At 42.6% G+C, this 18,993-nt stretch overlaps 1 protein-coding gene across 1 annotated transcript in view; it reads left to right on the forward strand.

Annotated features, from left to right (window-relative positions):
- COL24A1 (collagen type XXIV alpha 1 chain) overlaps positions 1-18,993 on the forward strand; it is a 359,199-nt gene that overhangs the window by 225,863 nt on the left and 114,343 nt on the right. The window contains exons 20-24 of the mRNA XM_040360554.1: positions 3,781-3,834; positions 6,157-6,210; positions 7,288-7,332; positions 11,123-11,176; positions 13,699-13,743. Coding sequence (XP_040216488.1) covers positions 3,781-3,834; positions 6,157-6,210; positions 7,288-7,332; positions 11,123-11,176; positions 13,699-13,743 — 252 coding nt within the window. The remainder of the gene's footprint in view (positions 1-3,780; positions 3,835-6,156; positions 6,211-7,287; positions 7,333-11,122; positions 11,177-13,698; positions 13,744-18,993) is intronic.

The following is an 18,993-nucleotide window of genomic DNA, read 5'->3' on the forward strand; positions in this document are numbered from 1 at the left end:
TGACTGAACGGCATGCATAAAGTTCCATGATACAGATGGGTGCAGCCTGTCAATTCCAGTACATAGAGTTAGCACTAATGGCCCTAGCAGGTGGGCGAGCTGGGAATTCTGGTGCAGGAATCTTGCCTGCCAGATTGATAAAGTTGACGGGTGATTTCGGCCACCAGAATTTACCCAAATTAGACCAGTTTTTGGTGATGTGACCCTTTTATACCTGCTTGTTTTTGCTATGTCTCATTTATGCAGGAACATCTTCTTTCTTTCTTTCTTTTTTTTTTTTTTTAACAAGAAACTTTAGCAACATTATTAATTTTCAACCATCTATTTTGATTTATTATGCACCAAATAATTATCTCTCATAGTAGGAAAAAAATGAACCATATCTGCAATGCAGAGTCTTTTTTATTGTAGACCTACTAGAGCTGCACATCTAATCGCTAAAAAGTCACAATCTCGATTCAACCCCCCCTCACGATCTTAATCTAGCATTTCCACTATTCATGCAACAAGTGCAGGTCAGTTCCCTGCTCACACCTGTCAAAAAATAAATAAAAAATAGCAGCCGGCAATGTTTATCAACAACATTGCTCAGTACTGAAAGAGAGATAAAAAGAAACATTGTATCTTGTTCTTTTAGCGATCAATGGGATGACATATGGCCTGTACATGAGGTCAGTTTAACCACTAAAAGCGGACCTTCAGTAATTTTTTCAACTTTCCATCTATTAAATCTTCTGCCCTTGTTGTTTTAACTTTTAATAGTAAAAAGTTTTTTAATGCCGCGTACACACGATCGGAATTTCCGACAACAAATGTTCGATAAGAGCTTTTGGTCGGATATTCCGACCGCGTGTACGCTCCATCGGACATTTGCTGTTGAAATTTCCAACAACAAATGTTTGAGAGTTGGTTCTCAATTTTTCCGACAAAAAAAGTTCTTGTTGGAAATTCCGATCGTCTGTAGCCGATTCCGATGCACAAAAATCCGACAACATTTGTGTGACCGTGTGTATGCAAGACAAGTTTGAGCGAACAATTTGTCGGAAAAAAATCCACGGTTTTGATGTCGGAATGTCCAATCGTGTGTACTTTTTCTGACACCTGTAGCGTACGAGTTAAAATCATAATTTTTCGCTAGAAAATTACTTAGAACCCCCAAACATTATATATATATATTTTAGCAGAGACCCTAGAGAATAAAATGTCGGTCCTTACAATATTTTATGTCTCACCTTATGTGTACAGCAGCCTTTCAAACGCAATATTTTGGGAAAAAAATACACTTCAATGAATTAAAAAGAAACTAAACTGTGAAGTTGGCCAATTTGTTATCTATAGTCTTTATTCTAAGCAAAAAAAAAATATTTTCATTTTATCCAAATATTGTGCAGCTCTAAGACCTACAAGAGGCTATTTTCTTTTCAGGAGGGTTATAGACTTTTTTTTGGCTGGATCATTGTATGTTACGTTAAATTATCAAATGTGAATGCTTTGGTTTAGCAGTCATATGACCAGAGTTTTGATGACTTCCAGTATCAAAGCGCTGTTTCTCATGCAAGCATCGGACTCTCATCTCATAAAATCATTTGCTTTAATCTTAGTAGATAAGTCCTTTGAAGTCTGCCAGGGAAACTAGTTAAAATTGGATTATAAATTGAATTCCTGAGCCTCCTCTGGAAAAGAATTAAATGAAAGGAAGAGTAAAGGAACAGTAACGTTGGGGTTGTTACTCTATAGTGAAAGACTAGTGCTGTGTACTAACCCGCTGGTTCAGCCACATACAACAGTCAGTTCTCATCAGCCATATTTGTTTAGGAGCTGCCGACCCCAGTTATGCTTGTGTTGGCCCCCTCTGAATGTGTCACCTCTCCATACTATGTGTAGAATACAGAGAACCACACCATTCACGTCAAGTCTAGCATTCAAAAACACATTCATTTTCCATTGGTGGAAACATTGACTAACATCCCACTTCCTTAGTTAAGCACATTGGGCAGTTTTAAAGGCATTAGTGTGAAGGGAAGTAGAGTGAGATGTTTGTCTATGTGTCCGCTGATGCAAAATAATTGGCTTTTCAAATACCGAACTTGATGTGGCTGGTGCGGTTCTCTGCATTCTGCACAAAGTCTTAGAAACACACAAAGCTGGATTTGAAAATGCTTCTACAAGAGGGGCAGAAACAGAGCCAGGAATAGAGCACACGCCAACACATGGTATGGCACCGAAGCACACATTCAATAAAAAGTTAGTTGTGGTGCTCTGTGTTTCCCCAAAAGTAACCCAGGTGCGTTTTTTTCTTTCATCCTTTAGCCCTGGTTCAGGCTGGGCTGCGGGAGTGAAGCCGTGCGAGTTCAGCTGAACTCGCACGATTTCACTCCCGCCGGCAGTCCCGATTTTGGCCGCGATTTAGGAGACATCTGTGCAGGTTTCTGCACAGATGTCTATGTAAATCGCGGCCCGAAATCGCAAAAGGTAGTACAGGAACTACTTTTTGAAATCGGTGCAGCGCGGCAGATGCGGCGTCGCACCGATTAGGACAGTGTCATTGCCGACAATTGGCGGCCAATGCCGCCGACTTGAGATGCAATTTCACATGTGAAATCGCATCTCAAATCGAAGGAAATCGTACCCAGTGTGAACCTGGGCTTAAGGCCTGTTGAGGGGACCTTTTCAAATTAAAGGGACTGCCTCAACCCAACATCTGTCAACACACACAAAATGCATGGTAACATAAACACATTGGGGGTTATTTACAAAAGCCACATCCACTTTGCACTACAAGTGAAAACTACAAGTGCAAAGTGCACTTGGAAGTGCAGTTGCTGTAGATCCAAGGGGTACATGCAAGGAAAAGAAAACAGCATTTTAGCTTGCACATGATTGGATGATAAAATCAGCAGAGCTTCCCCTCATTTCAGATCTTCCCCTCAGATTTACAGCGACCGCACTTCCAAGTGCTCTTTCAGTGCAATTTCAAGTGCACTTTGCACTTGTAGTTTGCACTTGTAGTGTAAAGTGGATTTGCCTTTCGTAAATAACCCCCATTATGTGATTGCCTAAAATGTAATTGGAAATTAGGGTTTTGAGAAATACAGAATACAGTTTAGTCTCCTGCAAATTTACCCAATGAAAAAAACTTATTTTGAGGGTTGAAAAATTCTGAAATGGCTGAAAACGGCAAGTATCATTTTTAAAGTGGTTGTAAACAAAAAACCTGCAAGACAAAAGCATACTGCATAGCATACTAGCTCATTATGAAATACTTACCTTAGATCGAAGCTGTTGCAGAGGTCCCCGCACACCGATGTGACCGGCGACATGTCTCCCTTAGTTAATTCCGGCACTGTGATTGGCCGGAGTCGCTATTACATCACTCCCGTTTCTTCAGTAGCCGTGCAGTGACCGCATGCGCGGGCATGCGGTCACTGCACGGCTACTGAAGAAACGGCTCAAGTGGGCCGTTTCTTCAGTGCGCATGTGCTGATGACATCGGCACATGCGGATACAGTGAATATCTCCTAAACTGTACAAGTTTATGGTATAGTCACCGTACTTACAGGTAAGCCTTATTATAGGCTTACCTGTAGTGAGGTAACAGGGTTTACAACTATTTTAACAAATTGTATTTAGCAAACTATTGTAATATTTACAGATAGAAAAAAATATAAGAAAAACAATTATTAGAATAATAAGCAAGCTGTTGGTCTTTTGTCTTCACTGTGTATGTTTTATAGCATTCTTCAAATCCATACTTAATTCTTATTTTAATTTCTTTATTAGGGATTTCCGGGAGATATTGGCTTGCCTGGGTTAAATGGACCTGAAGGACCAAAGGTAGGACTGTCATTTTAAGACATTATAAGAACTCATAGCTCAAAAGGGTTTAAATCTTCTGATATACCTTAACAATTTTGTATCAGTTTCTTGAGTGATCATTTAATTAAGATACCAAGAATAATTGACTAGTTGTCCACTACCGTGGTTAAAAAATGATTTGGTACTCACTGGCAGGTGTGTCTGTGCCCGTCTCCATGATTACATCATTGTGTCTTAGGCCTCGTACACACGACCGAGAATCTCGTCGTAAAAGAAACTTAGTTCTCCTCGACGAGGTTCTTGTCAGGCTTTCCTTGCATACACACTGTCAAGACAAAATCTCGTCGTTCTCAAACGCGGTGACGTACAACACGTACGACGGCACTATAAAGGGGAAGTTCTATTCCATTGGCGCCACCCTTGGGGCTGCTTTTGCTAATCTCATGTTACTGCGTGTTAAGTAAAAGTTTGGTGAGAGACGATTCGCGCTTTTGAGTCTGTTACAGTGTGACGAATGTGCTATCTCCATTGCGAACGCTACTTTTACCGAAGGTGCGCTCTCGTCTCATACTTTATTCTGAGCATGCGCGGGTTTCTAAGCATACACACAAACGTGTTTCTCGTCGTAAACCAGCCCGACGAGAAACACAACAAGGAAATTGAGACTCCTGACGAGAAAGAAGAGATCATGTTCTTATTTTTTCTCGTCGAGATCCACGACAGTTTTCTCAACCAAAAACATACACACTACCATTTTTCTCGGCAAAAATGCTCTGCCAGCATTTTTCTTGATGGATTTTGCTGAGGAAAAAGGTCGTACAAAGCCTGACAGAAGCTTGAAAGTAAGAGTTGAAAGGAAAGAAGAGAACAGTGAGATGGAGTGTTCCAGGCTTGTCTAGCTTTACCATGACAAGGAAAATAAATGGGCAAAATTTCTTGAAATATTCCTTAATTTTTACAAACATACAATTTTATAATCTTATGGTTTACAACAAATTTTATTTCAATAATACATTATTGGTTTAATTTAAGAGATTGCTTTAAGATCCATGGAAAAAATGACACACGTGCAGTGTGCTGCAGTCTGCTGTAGCCCTTGGATTAGTTTCCCTGCAGATCTGAGGTCTACAGTGGAAGTTATAGATGGAATAGATGAGAGAATTTAGATGATGAGTGCAATTATGCTAAATAGTGTTAAATTTTAAGACGGCTCCACCTGTGATATGTACCTACATTAAAGTGAATGTAAACCGGATTCATGAAATTTGAGCTGGGCACATCTATCTGTAGTGTTTACTTATCTCTTTCCAAAGCCCTAAGTCCCGTGGCTTTCTCCTGCTCCATTCTTCAGTTATCAGGAAGATAACTTCTTACAAGTTCTCCATCAACTGACATAAAACCAGGCTGAATTGTGTGTTGGGGTGGGTGCTATATATATAGATTAGCAAAGAGCTGGTCTATTCATAGCACAGCTCTGCATTGTTTCTTCCTTTTTCTGCCTATGTGCAGAGGGGTGTGTGCCTTTCCTCCAATCAGCTGTCTCACAGTGTATGGCAAGAATCCACACCACAGCTGAATCAGGAAGACAAAATTCTAACAGGACACTTCCTAAACAGTGTAGAAAGGGGAAGACAGAAGATATGCATGTAAAACTTATGTAGGGAGATTTGTTTAATCTCTTTGTATCATCTGAGGCTGTTCACTTCACTTGGTATATGTGAGGGTTTACATCTGAGCTCCCGTCTTTTTTTTATTTATTATGGAGATGTTCTTGTGAGTAGCATAAACCTTATTCTCCTATTTGTAACATGCCGTTTGATGGCTGTAAGTGGAAAATATAAAAATTTTATATGTACAGTATAGTACCTGTTACTCGTTTAGTACTGAAGTAAATAAACTATAATTATATTTTAATTCTTCCACATATGTATGATACTGTGGGAGTGGAAAATCTGGTACAGCTCTGCGTAGAAATCAGATTCCAGGTTTTTTGTCAAAGCTTAATTGGCCAAGCTGAAGTTGATTGGCTACCATGCATAGCTGCACCAGATTTCACACTCTCCAGTTTTAGCACATCAACCCCATTGTGTTTGTTAATATTCCATTGTCACTTTGAAAAAAAAAGCATAGCTACCAACTAAATTTTAACTTATTCTGTTGTACTTATTGGATACCATAAAAGCTGCACGAGGCAGAATAGAACAGTTGATAATCACTACCTTATATTATATTTTCTCACTGGTGTGCATTGCATTTATAAGGACAATGAAAGATGAAGTTACACTTTTTTATTATATATAACTCCGATTGTAATATTTAAAGAGTTCTGTATTTCCATAGGGGCTCATTGGAGACAGAGGGCCTCCAGGTCCGCCAGGTCCAAAAGGCGTGGAGGTAAGTTTGGACACTAATATGTTATGATAATACAGAGGACCAAAACCCTATCCGAAACTGATCTCTTTCACCCTTCCTTCACCCTTCACACCTTTCCTTTCCATCTATGATTATTACTTGTCAGCAGTTCTAGGCACTCTGCAGCTACCAGCACCTATACAACGCCAATTGGTGGAAAATGTATTCTGCATGTTTTGGCAGAGTCAATAAATTGGTGGCTCTACCTGAACAGAGATGCTCCCTAATGACCCTCAGACATGACCATCTATTCTACTGCCTCATCTGTGTTTGGGTTGAAGCAGCCAAATGGAGGTTGAACTATGTGATGGTAAAGTAAATGAAAAGGTGTTAGGACAATGGAGCTTATTTCTGCATTAACACAGCTTCATTTATTTTAGTGGTGTTAGTACAACAGTAGGAATTGGTCATGGTCAGGTTAGGGTTTTGGTCTGCTTCAGAATTGTTCTTTAATCAAGGGTCAACAAACTGCCTGCGCTGCTTGCTGCCAGTGCCACTACACTGGAAGAAGACAAATGGGTTATAGATGGATACAGGAAGAGCCAGATGGTCACAATAGTGGGGCTCTTATTGCCCTCTGTTGAGGGAGAAAAAAAACAATAAAGATCATGAGACCTTTTGTTACTTGAAAGACAAATATATTATGTCGCCACAAGAACAATATTATTAACTTCAAAGGAAACAGTTTATATCCTCTATATACCTAAACATTCTAACAAAACAGATCCCTCTAATGGTTCTAACCGTTTTAGTACCCCCACAGCTTTTGCACACAAATGTAGCAAAACCCACATGTCCCATTGTTTTCTATGTGTACTTGCAATGACCTGCATTTATCCAGTGCAGATGGACCCCTCTTTGGAGTTATGTGTGCTTCCCCCTCGACCTGGCTTACCCCCCCCCCCACACCTATTATTTTATTTCTTATCACCTTTGGTTTGGGGTCGTGAATAACTAATTTCATTGGACTATGTTTAAATGAGATTGGTGCTGATTATTATTTAATGAGTTATGTTTTGTTTCTTGTACACCATTTCAGTATGGATCTCTATTTTACAGGGTGAAGAAGGACCACTTGGACCTCCAGGTGGCCTTGGACCAATGGTATGTGCGCTTCAACTTAGCATGTTTAACTATTGTGGTCGCAGTTTGAAAACATGGGATGGATTTGGGTAATAAACCCCTGAACTAATATGCATGATATTGTATTGAAATGCAGTGTATCAAGGAGAAAGCTGATAAAAATAGATGTAACTTGTGTAACAATAAAGTGTGAGCTGGAATGTGAAGAATAAATTAAGCCATGTGGGAGTAATTACTGGTGAGGAAGGTTTGGGGCATTTCTCTTAAGGGAGGATCGGGAAATATACGGCATAATTTGTCTAATACATGTAATGGAGGCAGACATTGAGTTGAACAAATATCTATGACCTTTATTCACACTGAAAGTAAACCCGTCACAGACCTGGGAAAAATTATGAAAATTATGAAAATTTGTCAAATCAATAGTCAAGCTAATTGAAAACTATGTGTCCATGAATCTAGAGGTATAGACAGTTAAAGTTATGCAAATCTTGACTTATCCTTTATGCCTCATACACACGATCAGTTTTCCCGACAGGAAAACTGTGAGGAGATCTTTTGACCGGGAATCCCGGCTGTGTGTATGCTCCTCGTGGTTTTTCCGACGGGAAACTGCCCAAAAACCGCCGGACAAAAAAAGAGAACCAGTTCTTTTTTGGAAGTTTTCCTATGGGAATTCCCGGTCAAAGCTCCATTGCAGTTTTCCTGTCGGGAAAACCGTCCGTGTGTAAGGCCCCGTACACACGACCAGTTTCCTCGGCAGAATTCAGCTTCCGACCGAGTTTCTGGCTGAATTCTGCCGAGAAACCCGGCCGTGTGTACAATTTCGCCGAGGAAGCCGACGAGGACCTCGGCGAGGAAATAGAGAACATGTTCTCTATTTCCTCGTTGTTCTATGGGAGCTCTCGGCCCGCCGAGCTCCTCGGCGGCTTCAGGGCTGAACTGGCCGAGGAACTCGATGTGTTTGGCACGACGAGTTCCTCGGCCTAAGGGGAAAGACTGAACCGAGCAGGTTCTCGGCTTTCCCCTCGGGATTTCCGACGGGAACTTTTCCCGTCGGAAATCCTGCACGTGATCCCACCTCCCCCCAACTCATACACATTTCTGTTAATACTTTAATATAAGTGGACACGCTGACCAAAAGGGAGGCTTAAGAGGCATAAGGGTGGGACCAAGGTTAATTATTATGAGAAAAAAAATTATATTTGATTTTTATATACAGGTATTTTGTAATTTTGCTATCTAACTGTTTTCATGAGTGGTCTTTACTGAATGCATCTTCTACATTTAGGAATTCTGTTCCCAGGTGGAATTGCCCAGGTCTGTTACCAGTTTACTTGAAATAATGTACAGGATTGTCAGCCAGTAGCTGAGGGTAGAGAGAGTTGATATACAGGTATAACCAGGCAGATGGCTGGCAGACAAAACAGAAACTGAGGTTATTACTTGGGTTGCAGACATTGTACACTCTGGTCCAGATATGGCATGCAAATCTGGATTCACGGATAAGGATTGGAAGTTGTCGACAAGCTTAAAGTGGATGTAAACCCGGAAACCTGGTACTCTAGAGGCCGTTTATGTTGTGGTCCTGTCCCAAAGTGCACTCTTTCTGGGTAGAGGTGACGCAATTTATAGCCTCGCTGTTATTAATCCCAATCCTGCAGACTGTACCAGTCTGCTTGCTGGGCCTGGTGGGCTCTTTAGCGCACTGCACAGCAACTAACACCCTCATAGGACTTCTGCTCTTTTACGCCCTTAAAGCAATATTATAAAAATGGAAACAATCAGATGCGCCCTCTCTGAACTCTTGGAAAGCCTTGCTCAATTCTTCAATACCATTATATAAAGCCACATGTGACTCCCGTGGGAGTATTGCTAAATTCAACAAAGTGTGAAAATTATGGATTGACTTTGCCTCCACTAATGCTGCTCAAGAATAGACAGTATATCTGATACACATTAACTACCCCTTCCATGCTTACACCTGCTAAGACCCTCCTGACACCCATATAGTTGAACCCTTAGTATTCTAGGTCTAGTACCAAAGTTCCCTCTTGGGAAACCTCACCTCTATCAAAGACGAGTAGCACATTCTCATTTCATAATTTCTCCAAATAGAGTGGCTGACCAGTGATGTTTTGTTGTTTGTATTTTTTTTTTTGGTTTGTTGTTTGTTTTTCTCCCGATAACAGCACTGTTTAGGCAGATAACCTGTTGTTAGGTACCGATTCATGTGGTACTTTTTGAGCCAGGGAATGCCCCAGTGGCTCTGTTTTTGTAAATCTATTAAAAATCAATAAAGAGAATAAAAAAAGTGGATGTAAACCCACGCTCATCATTTACAAAGTGATGGAATACTAGTGATCTTTATGTATATACTTTGAATCATCACACCCTTCTGCATTTGATGCCTAGAATCGGTGGGTGGGTCTATTTTTCGTCGCTCGGTGGGCGGAGTCGTGAAGTCACCAGACTCCCTGCTGCCCTCTACACTCCCGTTGGCCAGGCAGTGTCGCGAGGACAAACCTCACACCTGTAGAGTGAAGGAGAGTGTGCGAAAAAGCAGAAAGAGCATGCGCTCATGGCCCCCTGTCATATTCACTCCTTCCAGCGCATGTCATACACTCTGTGCCGTAGACACACTATGCTCTCATGCTAGTGCTTGAAATAAGGAAAGCAGATGTCAGTCACAGCAGTGGGGGAAGTGGTAGTACAGATTTCTCTGTGTCATTTTTATCTCAGTAAAAAAAAGACAAGAGGATTGCTCAGAGCTGGATTTACTCTTCGTGACAAGACTGGGCACAGATGACTTGACATCCTCTACTCTACCAGGTAGAAGTCTTCAGTATAAAAAAATATATAAATTGAGTTTACCGCCACTTTAAGTCAAGCTGGGATAAACAGGTATACATATTTTTTATGTTATTTTTTTTCAGATCTATACTGTAATAATATGTCGTCATGAGTACAGGCATACTTGTGTGTTACATCAATATGCTCTTAGAAGTATTGTGCTGTGATATTGCTTATCACTCCTCTTGTATGAGTACAATTCTGTGAGACTGCTTAGACCTTTAAAAAAATATTTGATTTAAATATCATCTCTCTAATTTGATCACATCAGTAATTTGGCCATAATACTAACTGCTATTACTTACCGATAGCCACTCATGACAGTGTGGCAAGGCAAGCTAAAAATACTGAAAACCTGAAATAATTAATTTACTTAAAGACAAACTAAATAATATCCCAGTTATCAGGTTTAGACTATAAGCTTTTCTTTAGGTTTTCAGTTTAAATCTGGTAGGATAAGCTTATTTAGAAGTCAGGAGCATAGTACAGTAACTTATAACAACCATTTAGAGTTCTCTTGATGAAGTTGTACTTATACTAGCTGGATTCTCACTGCTTGGCATGAGTACCACACATTGTACTTTGTTCTTTGCACTGTTTTATTGATTCATGATTATTGTATAAAGAATTGGTGTTTCCTTTCCAATGTAAAAGGTTATGAGTAACTCAAAGTGACTCTGTTATGAGAAATGTATGGGGGCTGTCGTGACTGATTTCTCCTTTGAAAATAATATTTAAGTGTTTAGGTCAGACACAACCAGGGAACTAGCATTTGCAAAGGAAGGCCGGCAGTGGCAGCCCCCGTATTTTTCTCATGACACAAGAGTCACTTAAAGCATAGTGTCTCGTAAATGAATAGGCAGATGTTATCAACTGTTAAATTCCCCATGTTACAATTGTGAAATAATGAGTACAGTACATAATTCACAAAAAAAAATATCTTTCTCATTTTTGTCAGGGAAGACCAGGACGTAAAGGCTATGCTGGAGAACAAGGGCTGGAAGGCTTAAAGGTGAACCTGTTTATGTAGAACCTTTTGTCTCGTAGAAGAAATTTAAGTAGGAAATAAGACAGACATAGCTAGGATGAGCTCTCCATCTGGGACATGACATCGTCTCTTCCTCCTTAGCATTTCTTGGCTGAGATGTCTCTGGAACCTTATGGTTGCCCAATGTGGGATTACAATTAGCATGTTTTGTTTTTAATTAATATTCAAGCTGTGCGTACTCTAAGCACTTTACTTACACAAAGGCAAATTCCACAAGGTGTTTTTGGATAAAAGACTGTAAAACAAAAAGCAGTATGCAGACTGCAGAAATCAAAAAGCAACTTCTCAGAATTGATCTACACTGTTTAATGTCAGTAAATTAAAATTTCAGTTGCTAAATGGCAGAAATTTGTTCTTTTTATAAAGCTTTACTACATACAGATATAAAAGACACAAACTAATGCAGCTCTATATTCATTAATACATCGTATGTATTTTTTTTTAGAGCTGAAATCCAGGTATGGTTACATAGTTAGGTCTAAGCTGGACTAATGTAAGTACAGTAAAACCTTGGTTTCAGAGTAACTTGGTTTGAGAGCGTTTTACAAGACAAGCTACATTTTTAAATACATTTTGACTTGATATACAAAAATAGGGTAGCGAAAGGAAGTGCCATACAGACGATGTCTTGATATAAGAGTAACGTCATGTCACAACAGAGTGTAAAAGAGAAGAGAGAAGCCACTAAGTGTGGCAATATGGTTACATTTAATAAAGGTACAACATTTAGCAACTCACATGGTTGATGATTAAAAGTGTCACATCTAAGTATGCAGGCATCCGGGGGAAAGCTGTCCACATAGACCGTCCTCCTCACCGCCATTGATGTTGTCCCCTTCCACACTGCGCTCCACAAACTTTTGAAGCCTCGCGTTCAGATCGCATGGGTAGTCTTCCCGGTCACGATTGCAGACTGACAGCGTTAAGAGTCGGCAGTGAGGAGGATGGTCTATGTGGACAGCTTTACCCCAGATGCCTGCATATTTAGATGTGCCTCTTTTATTCATCAACCATGTATGTTGCTAAATGTTATACCTTCATTAAATGTAACCATATTGCTACACTTAGAGGTGCCTCTCTTCTCTTTTATACTCAGTTTATACTCTTTTATACTCTGTAGTTCCTGCTGGATTTTGCTTCTAATCCCCTTGTGGAGGCTGACATGTGTGGATTGCTATAATCTTTTAATATGGGCTATAAACTAGAGGACTTATGATAAATTGGTTGTGGAACGAATCATCTGAGTTTCCATTAATTCTTATGGGAAAATGTGCTTTGATATAAGAGTGCTTTGAATTACAAGCATGTTTCTGGAACAAATTATGCTCGCAATCCAAGGTTTTACTGTACTGTATATTCCATAGCTAGATGATCCCTAGCCACCACTATTACAGTGATCTTTGCTGTCTTTTGTGTTTTGGACTAAGTGGCTGCCCTGCTGCATAGTAACTACAGGGGGTTGCCCACTTGTCATGGACACCATTCAAAGAACCCCTTGTATTTTTAAAATGTAGAAATTACTTTATCTGATTGGATGAAATTGTAATGTTACCACCCCGTCTCTCTATCCAATCAGAGAATTCTTGGCATTCATTGAAAAAAATGCAGAATGTTCTCTGAATGGTACCTGTACCAAGCTACCACCTGTGTTCACTATGCAGCAGGACAGACACTCTACCTGGGTCTTGGTGAGGATCACTGCAGTATCTGCAGACAGTGATTGGCCAGGTGTGGGCTATGGAGTCCTACATTTGTCCAATGTAACTATGCTAAAAACAAAAAACAAAAACTAAAAACAGAATTTAGCTTTTATTAAGTACCTGCATTTGACCGGGTATTAAATGCTTGCAATGCCCTAAACAACAGAGCTCAAACCAAGAGAGGTAGACACAGCACAAGAAGTCAGTCAACTGAGCTGAAGTGCTCATGTGCTAACAAAGAATGAGCTGATAGGAGGGGAGACCAGAGAGATTATTTCATCAATCTTCTGTTTCTCCTTTCACTGTCCAGCCACAGGCAAGGGGAAAGACAAGACATATTAGTGCATAGAAAAATCATGTCTCCTGCCCTTTCAAACAGAGTTGTGCTATGTGGCAAAGCTGTGTAAATCCCAGAAATGGATGAACAGAAATACAAAATCTTTGGAAGAAATACTTGGTACTTTTGGGCATAAACCAACATGTGACACTCCTCTGCCTCCCAGCAATGCAGCTCTCAGTGCCCAAGAGGCATGTCGACAGGCCCTAGTGATATCTTGTGTGGGAGAGTTTATATAGCCTTACATTTCAGTGATCATCTGTGTTTCATCAGTGTTCTACAGGAGAAGTTAGTGCAGGGTATACATATTGCTCTGAATGCCCAAAGAGCAATAACCAAAAGAAGTCAATCACATTTCATCGTATTTTTCTTGGCAAGGTGAAATCTGTCTGCTTAGTATAATCCTAAAAACATAATTATGAATCTGTACTTTATCCTTATCTTACTAGGGTGAAGTTGGAGATATAGGAAACATCGGGAAAGGTGGTGAAGCAGTAAGTTTTGTTATTTCATGATTGATATATTAGAACTAACCCTATATTAGGCCACCTTGTACAGTAACATGTATATCTAAAGCCAAAGCTTTTGTTAAACTTCAGCTTGAGTGTGGAAGGGTCAAAGCCCCTGTCCATTATTTTTTTGTTCTGTGGCCCTTTGGAGAGATTTTCCTTCACTTCCTGTGCTGTAAACACAACAGGAGGTCAGAGAAAATCTCTCCAAAATGAGGAGAAACCCCCTCTTAGACAGTTGTCGCCATGTCCCATTTGGAAGATTTCCCCTCTATTCTTGTTTTAGTGACAGCTCTAACTTTTGGATTTTCCTTCACTTTTATTCCCAGCATCAGTGGTCACCAGTACAAATAGAGTGATTCTCCCTAGGATGGACACAGAAAAACTTGACAGGGTTGCTAACTCTTCCCTAATCTATACAAACCCCAAAAAACTGTCTGGGCTACAGAGGAGTTGCCAGGCTTGCCATGCACGGCTCTCCCAGAGGGGTTGTTTCCTGTACTGTGGTCAGATACGGGCTCTCCTCTCTGCACTCCGATGTCTCCATCCCGTCCTCAGATAAGATGGGGGGGCCGTGTGTGTGTGGTGTGCAGGGACTGATCACATGTCACTGATCTACTGAGAGGATACTGGGCTGCTCAGGAGAGCACTGAGTGCACAGACCACTCTGCTGAAAATTTATAGAGAGGTATCGGTGCTCTGCAACATGTAGAAGTGGAGTGTTCTGCAATGTGTAACTGATCAGTGTTCTGCAGTATATAGATGATCTGTGTTCTGCAACATGCAGAGGTGCAGTGTTCTGCAGGGTGTAGATGATCGGTGTTCTCCAACAAGTAGAGGTTGAGTACTATGCAATGTGTACATGATCAGTGTTCTGCAAGTTATAGGTGACCAACCTACCCTACCCTAACATGTCTATATTCTACCCTAGCCTTTCCATTTACTACCCTAGCCTGTCTATTTAATACTCTAGCCCAGACCTGGGCAAACTACGGCCCGCGGGCCGTATACGGCCCGGCGGACCGTATACGGCCCGGCGGACCTTTTAATCCGGCCCCCGGGCAGTGTTGCCAATAGGGTTGTCCCGATACCGAGTATTAGCGGGAGTACTCGTACTCCCGCTAATACCCCCGATACTAAAATAGTGTCATGTCCCCAGCGTCTGTCCCCCTCCTGTGTCATGTCCCCAGCGTCTGTCCCCCTCCTGTGTCATGTCCCCCTCCTGTGTCATGTCCCCAGCGTCTGTCCCCCTCCTGTGTCATGTCCCCAGCGTCTGTCCCCCTCCTGTGTCATGTCCCCAGCGTCTGTCCCCCTCCTGTGTCATGTCCCCAGCCTCTGTCCCCCTCCTGTGTCATGTCCCCAGCCTCTGTCCCCCTCCTGTGTCATGTCCCCAGCCTCTGTCCCCCTCCTGTGTCATGTCCCCAGCGTCTGTCCCTCTCCTGTGTCATGTCCCCAGCGTCTGTCCCCCTCCTGTGTCATGTCCCCAGCGTCTGTCCCCCTCCTGTGTCATGTCCCCAGCCTCTGTCCCCCTCCTGTGTCATGTCCCCAGCCTCTGTCCCCCTCCTGTGTCATGTCCCCAGCCTCTGTCCCCCTCCTGTGTCATGTCCCCAGCCTCTGTCCCCCTCCTGTGTCATGTCCCCAGCCTCTGTCCCCCTCCTGTGTCATGTCCCCAGCCTCTGTCATGTCCCCAGCCTCTGTCCCCCTCCTGTGTCATGTCCCCAGCCTCTGTCCCCCTCCTGTGTCATGTCCCCAGCCTCTGTCCCCCTCCTGTGTCATGTCCCCAGCCTCTGTCCCCCTCCTGTGTCATGTCCCCAGCCTCTGTCCCCCTCCTGTGTCATGTCCCCAGCCTCTGTCCCCCTCCTGTGTCATGTCCCCAGCCTCTGTCCCCCTCCTGTGTCATGTCCCCAGCCTCTGTCCCCCTCCTGTGCCATGTCCCCAGCCTCTGTCCCCCTCCTGTGCCATGTCCCCAGCCTCTGTCCCCCTCCTGTGCCATGTCCCCAGCCTCTGTCCCCCTCCTGTGCCATGTCCCCAGCCTCTTTCCCCCTCTTGTGCCATGTCTATAACAAGTACTCGTACCAGTTGTCCAACAATGATATTTACTGCTTTTTATAAAGAAATACAATTGATTTTATGCAGTATTGAGTTTAGCCTTTTGGCCCGGCCCTCCAAAATATTTTTAGTTTCTCATGTGGCCCCATCGAAAAAATAATTGCCCACCCCTGCTCTAGCCTGTCTAAATACTACCCTTGCCTGTCTATATACTACCCTTGCCTGTCTATATACTACCCTAGCCTGTTCATATACTACCCTAGCCTGTCTATATACTAACCTTGCCTGTCTTCATACTACCCTAGCCTGTCCATATACTACCCTAGCCTTTCTATATACTACCCTAGCCTGTCTATGTGTCTGTGGACCATGGGTGCCGTGAGGAAGCGAGCTGATGACACCACTATTTGTCTTCAGGTGGGGTCCAGAGGCACAGGTGTGGGCCTGCAGATCACGGCTGAAGAAATAGATGGGAGTCAGGGGCAGATCCAGTAAGGTGGGGTGGGGGGGGGCAAAATGAGGTTTCACCTAGGGTGTCAAAAATCCTTGCACCAGCCCTGCATCTTGACATGCACCAGGAAGGTGCCTTGCTGCCAGTGTTTCTGGATTTCCATGGCACACTTGTGTAAAAGCATATCTATGGCAAGCTCCCCCATATAAGCCTATAAATAAGTGTTGAGTCCGCCACCTCTACAAACCCATATTGATCACAGGAGGGAGTCACTTGTCCCCCACATGCCATACCAGTTTATGTATTTGTATTTTGACAAAGACTTACTGAAGTTGAAGAGATATTCTTGGCTTTTCAAAAGAAAAGCCTACTTTTCTAACCATTTTCCATGTTACACCCATCCCCTCATCCCTTATAGAATCTGGAGGTTCTTCATCTCGGTTCCAGCTCCTGTCATTATTTGCATTCAGCATTGCTGTGCGGGGTTCCTCCGCATATTCATGTCTTTTTTGCATTCACAGAAATCAATGAATGAAAAAAGTGCTAATGCGTCAGAGGGATCTGTAGTTCTCAATGGAGCACTATTGTGTTGACGTCAGGACACTTCCATTGATACTTTGTCTAGCTCTGTAACTCAAGGTCCATACCTCAGTACAGACCTGTAGTGTAGGAATAGTTTGCAGGAGGCAGGGCATTGCGCCCGGATCCACTGATCACAGTTGCAATGCTTTGCAGATTCAAATGCAAAACAAAATTATTACCTTTTTTTTTTATTATTATTATTATAATACAGGATTTATATAGTACCAACAGATTGCCCAACGTTTTACAACATGAGGGCAGGCTTCACAGTTACATTAATATTTAAAACAGGAGGAACCAGAGGGCCCCGCTCGTTAGAGCTTACAATCTAAATGAGAGAGTCAAAAGATACAAAAGGTAATAACTGTGGGGGATGAGTTGATGGAGAAAATAAAAGTACAGTTGTTAGGTGGAGACAGGATAGGCTTCTCTGAAGAGAGAGGTTTTCACAGATCGCCTACAATTTGACAGAGTAGGAGATAGTCAGATAGATTGGGGTAGGGAGTTCCAGAGAATGGGAGCGGCTCTGGAGAAGTCTTGGAGGCAAGTGTGGGAGGAGGTGACAAGGGAAATAGAGAGCAGGAGGTGTTGGAAGGAATTAAGAGAACGATTAGGTTGGTATTATTTTGAGACAAGAGGATAGGGAGGCGATTTGAGCAGAAGTGGGAGCAGGTACCTGTCAAAACCAGGTACCCGCTCCCCCCTTAAAAAAAGAGGAGGCAGAAGGAGACCTTAAAGTGGAACTTCTTCTTTTGGCTGGAGATTGTAATTTGATTCAATATTATTTTTGTTAGTTTATATAAGTTTGTAATTTTTTGGGTGAGTGGTAGCCAATGGAGGGATTGGCAGAGAGGGTGCAATTATTATTTTTTTGCAAAAGATGGAGTTGGCCTTTAAACTTACCGTATTTTTCACACCATAAGACGTACCTTACCATAATACGCACCTAGGTTTTAGAGGAGGAAAACAACAAAAAAAATATGAGGCAGTTACTACACATTACTGATCGCTGGTTGGTTGCTAGTGGTTACTACACATTGCCACTCACCATTCAGTTGCTAGAGGTTACTGCACACTAATTTCCTGCAACTCAGTGTACCCCTCTGCAAGCTGCTCAGTCCTGCTGCTGCTTTATTAATCCCAACCCCCTCTGCAAACAGAAGAAGGGTGAGGAAATAGAATGCATACACAGTCCGCTCTGTGTGTCTTTGATCTCCTGCTCGGCTCGTGCTGCTGCCCAGAGAAGAAGAAGGGAACAGAGAACCCGTTATGCCCGGAAAAGGAGGGGGGACAGAGAGCGCGGTGTGCCCGGAGAAGGAGGGGGGACAGAGAGCGCGGTGTGCCTGGAGAAGGAGGGGGGACAGAGAGCGCGGTGTGCCCGGAGAAGGAGGGGGGCCAGAGAGCGCGGTGTGCCCGGAGAAGGAGGGGGGACCGAGAGCACAGTGTGCCCAGAGAAGGAGGGGGGACAGAGAGCGCTGTGTGCCCGGAGAAGGAGGGGGGCCAGAGAGCGCGGTGTGCCCGGAGAAGGAGGGGGGACAGAGAGCGCGGTATGCCTGGAGAAGGAGGGGGAACAAGAGAGCCTGCTATGCCCGGAGATGGAAGGGGAACACACTCCCTGTCACATACTCACAGTGCCTGCTTCTCTCTTGACAGGGAAGCCACAGCTGAGGAGCCGAGTGTCCGGCCTGGTATTCGGCGACGCTCCAAAAGACGCACAAGCATTTCTTCCCATTTTTTTTGGGGGGGGGGGGGGGGCGTCTTATGGTGCAAAAAATACAGTACTTTTTTTTTTTTTTTGCTACTATATTGTAAACATGTCATTTGGATGATTTATCTGGATGATGTTCCTGTTAATTTGTTATGTCAACAGAAAATTTCACAATTTATGTGACACAAACGGATGTCTTTTTGATGTTGATTATGAATGTTTTTGCCAATCACAGCTGCAACAAAACACCCTTTTTTCATTTATATAGTTTGTAGCATAATGTTGATAGAAGAAGAGATAAAGGAGCGTTTTTATGCTCAATAATTGGCTATAAGCAATCGCTTTCCTGAGTGAGGCCAATAAAACAGTGGTAGTCTGTCATACTCCTGCTGTTAAAGGAAAACTATTTCCTGCTCAGGGTTTCAGGAATGTCACCGATTTTGGA

Source organism: Rana temporaria, chromosome 7, assembly GCF_905171775.1.
Source record: "Rana temporaria chromosome 7, aRanTem1.1, whole genome shotgun sequence".
NCBI classification, from domain to species: domain Eukaryota; kingdom Metazoa; phylum Chordata; class Amphibia; order Anura; family Ranidae; genus Rana; species Rana temporaria.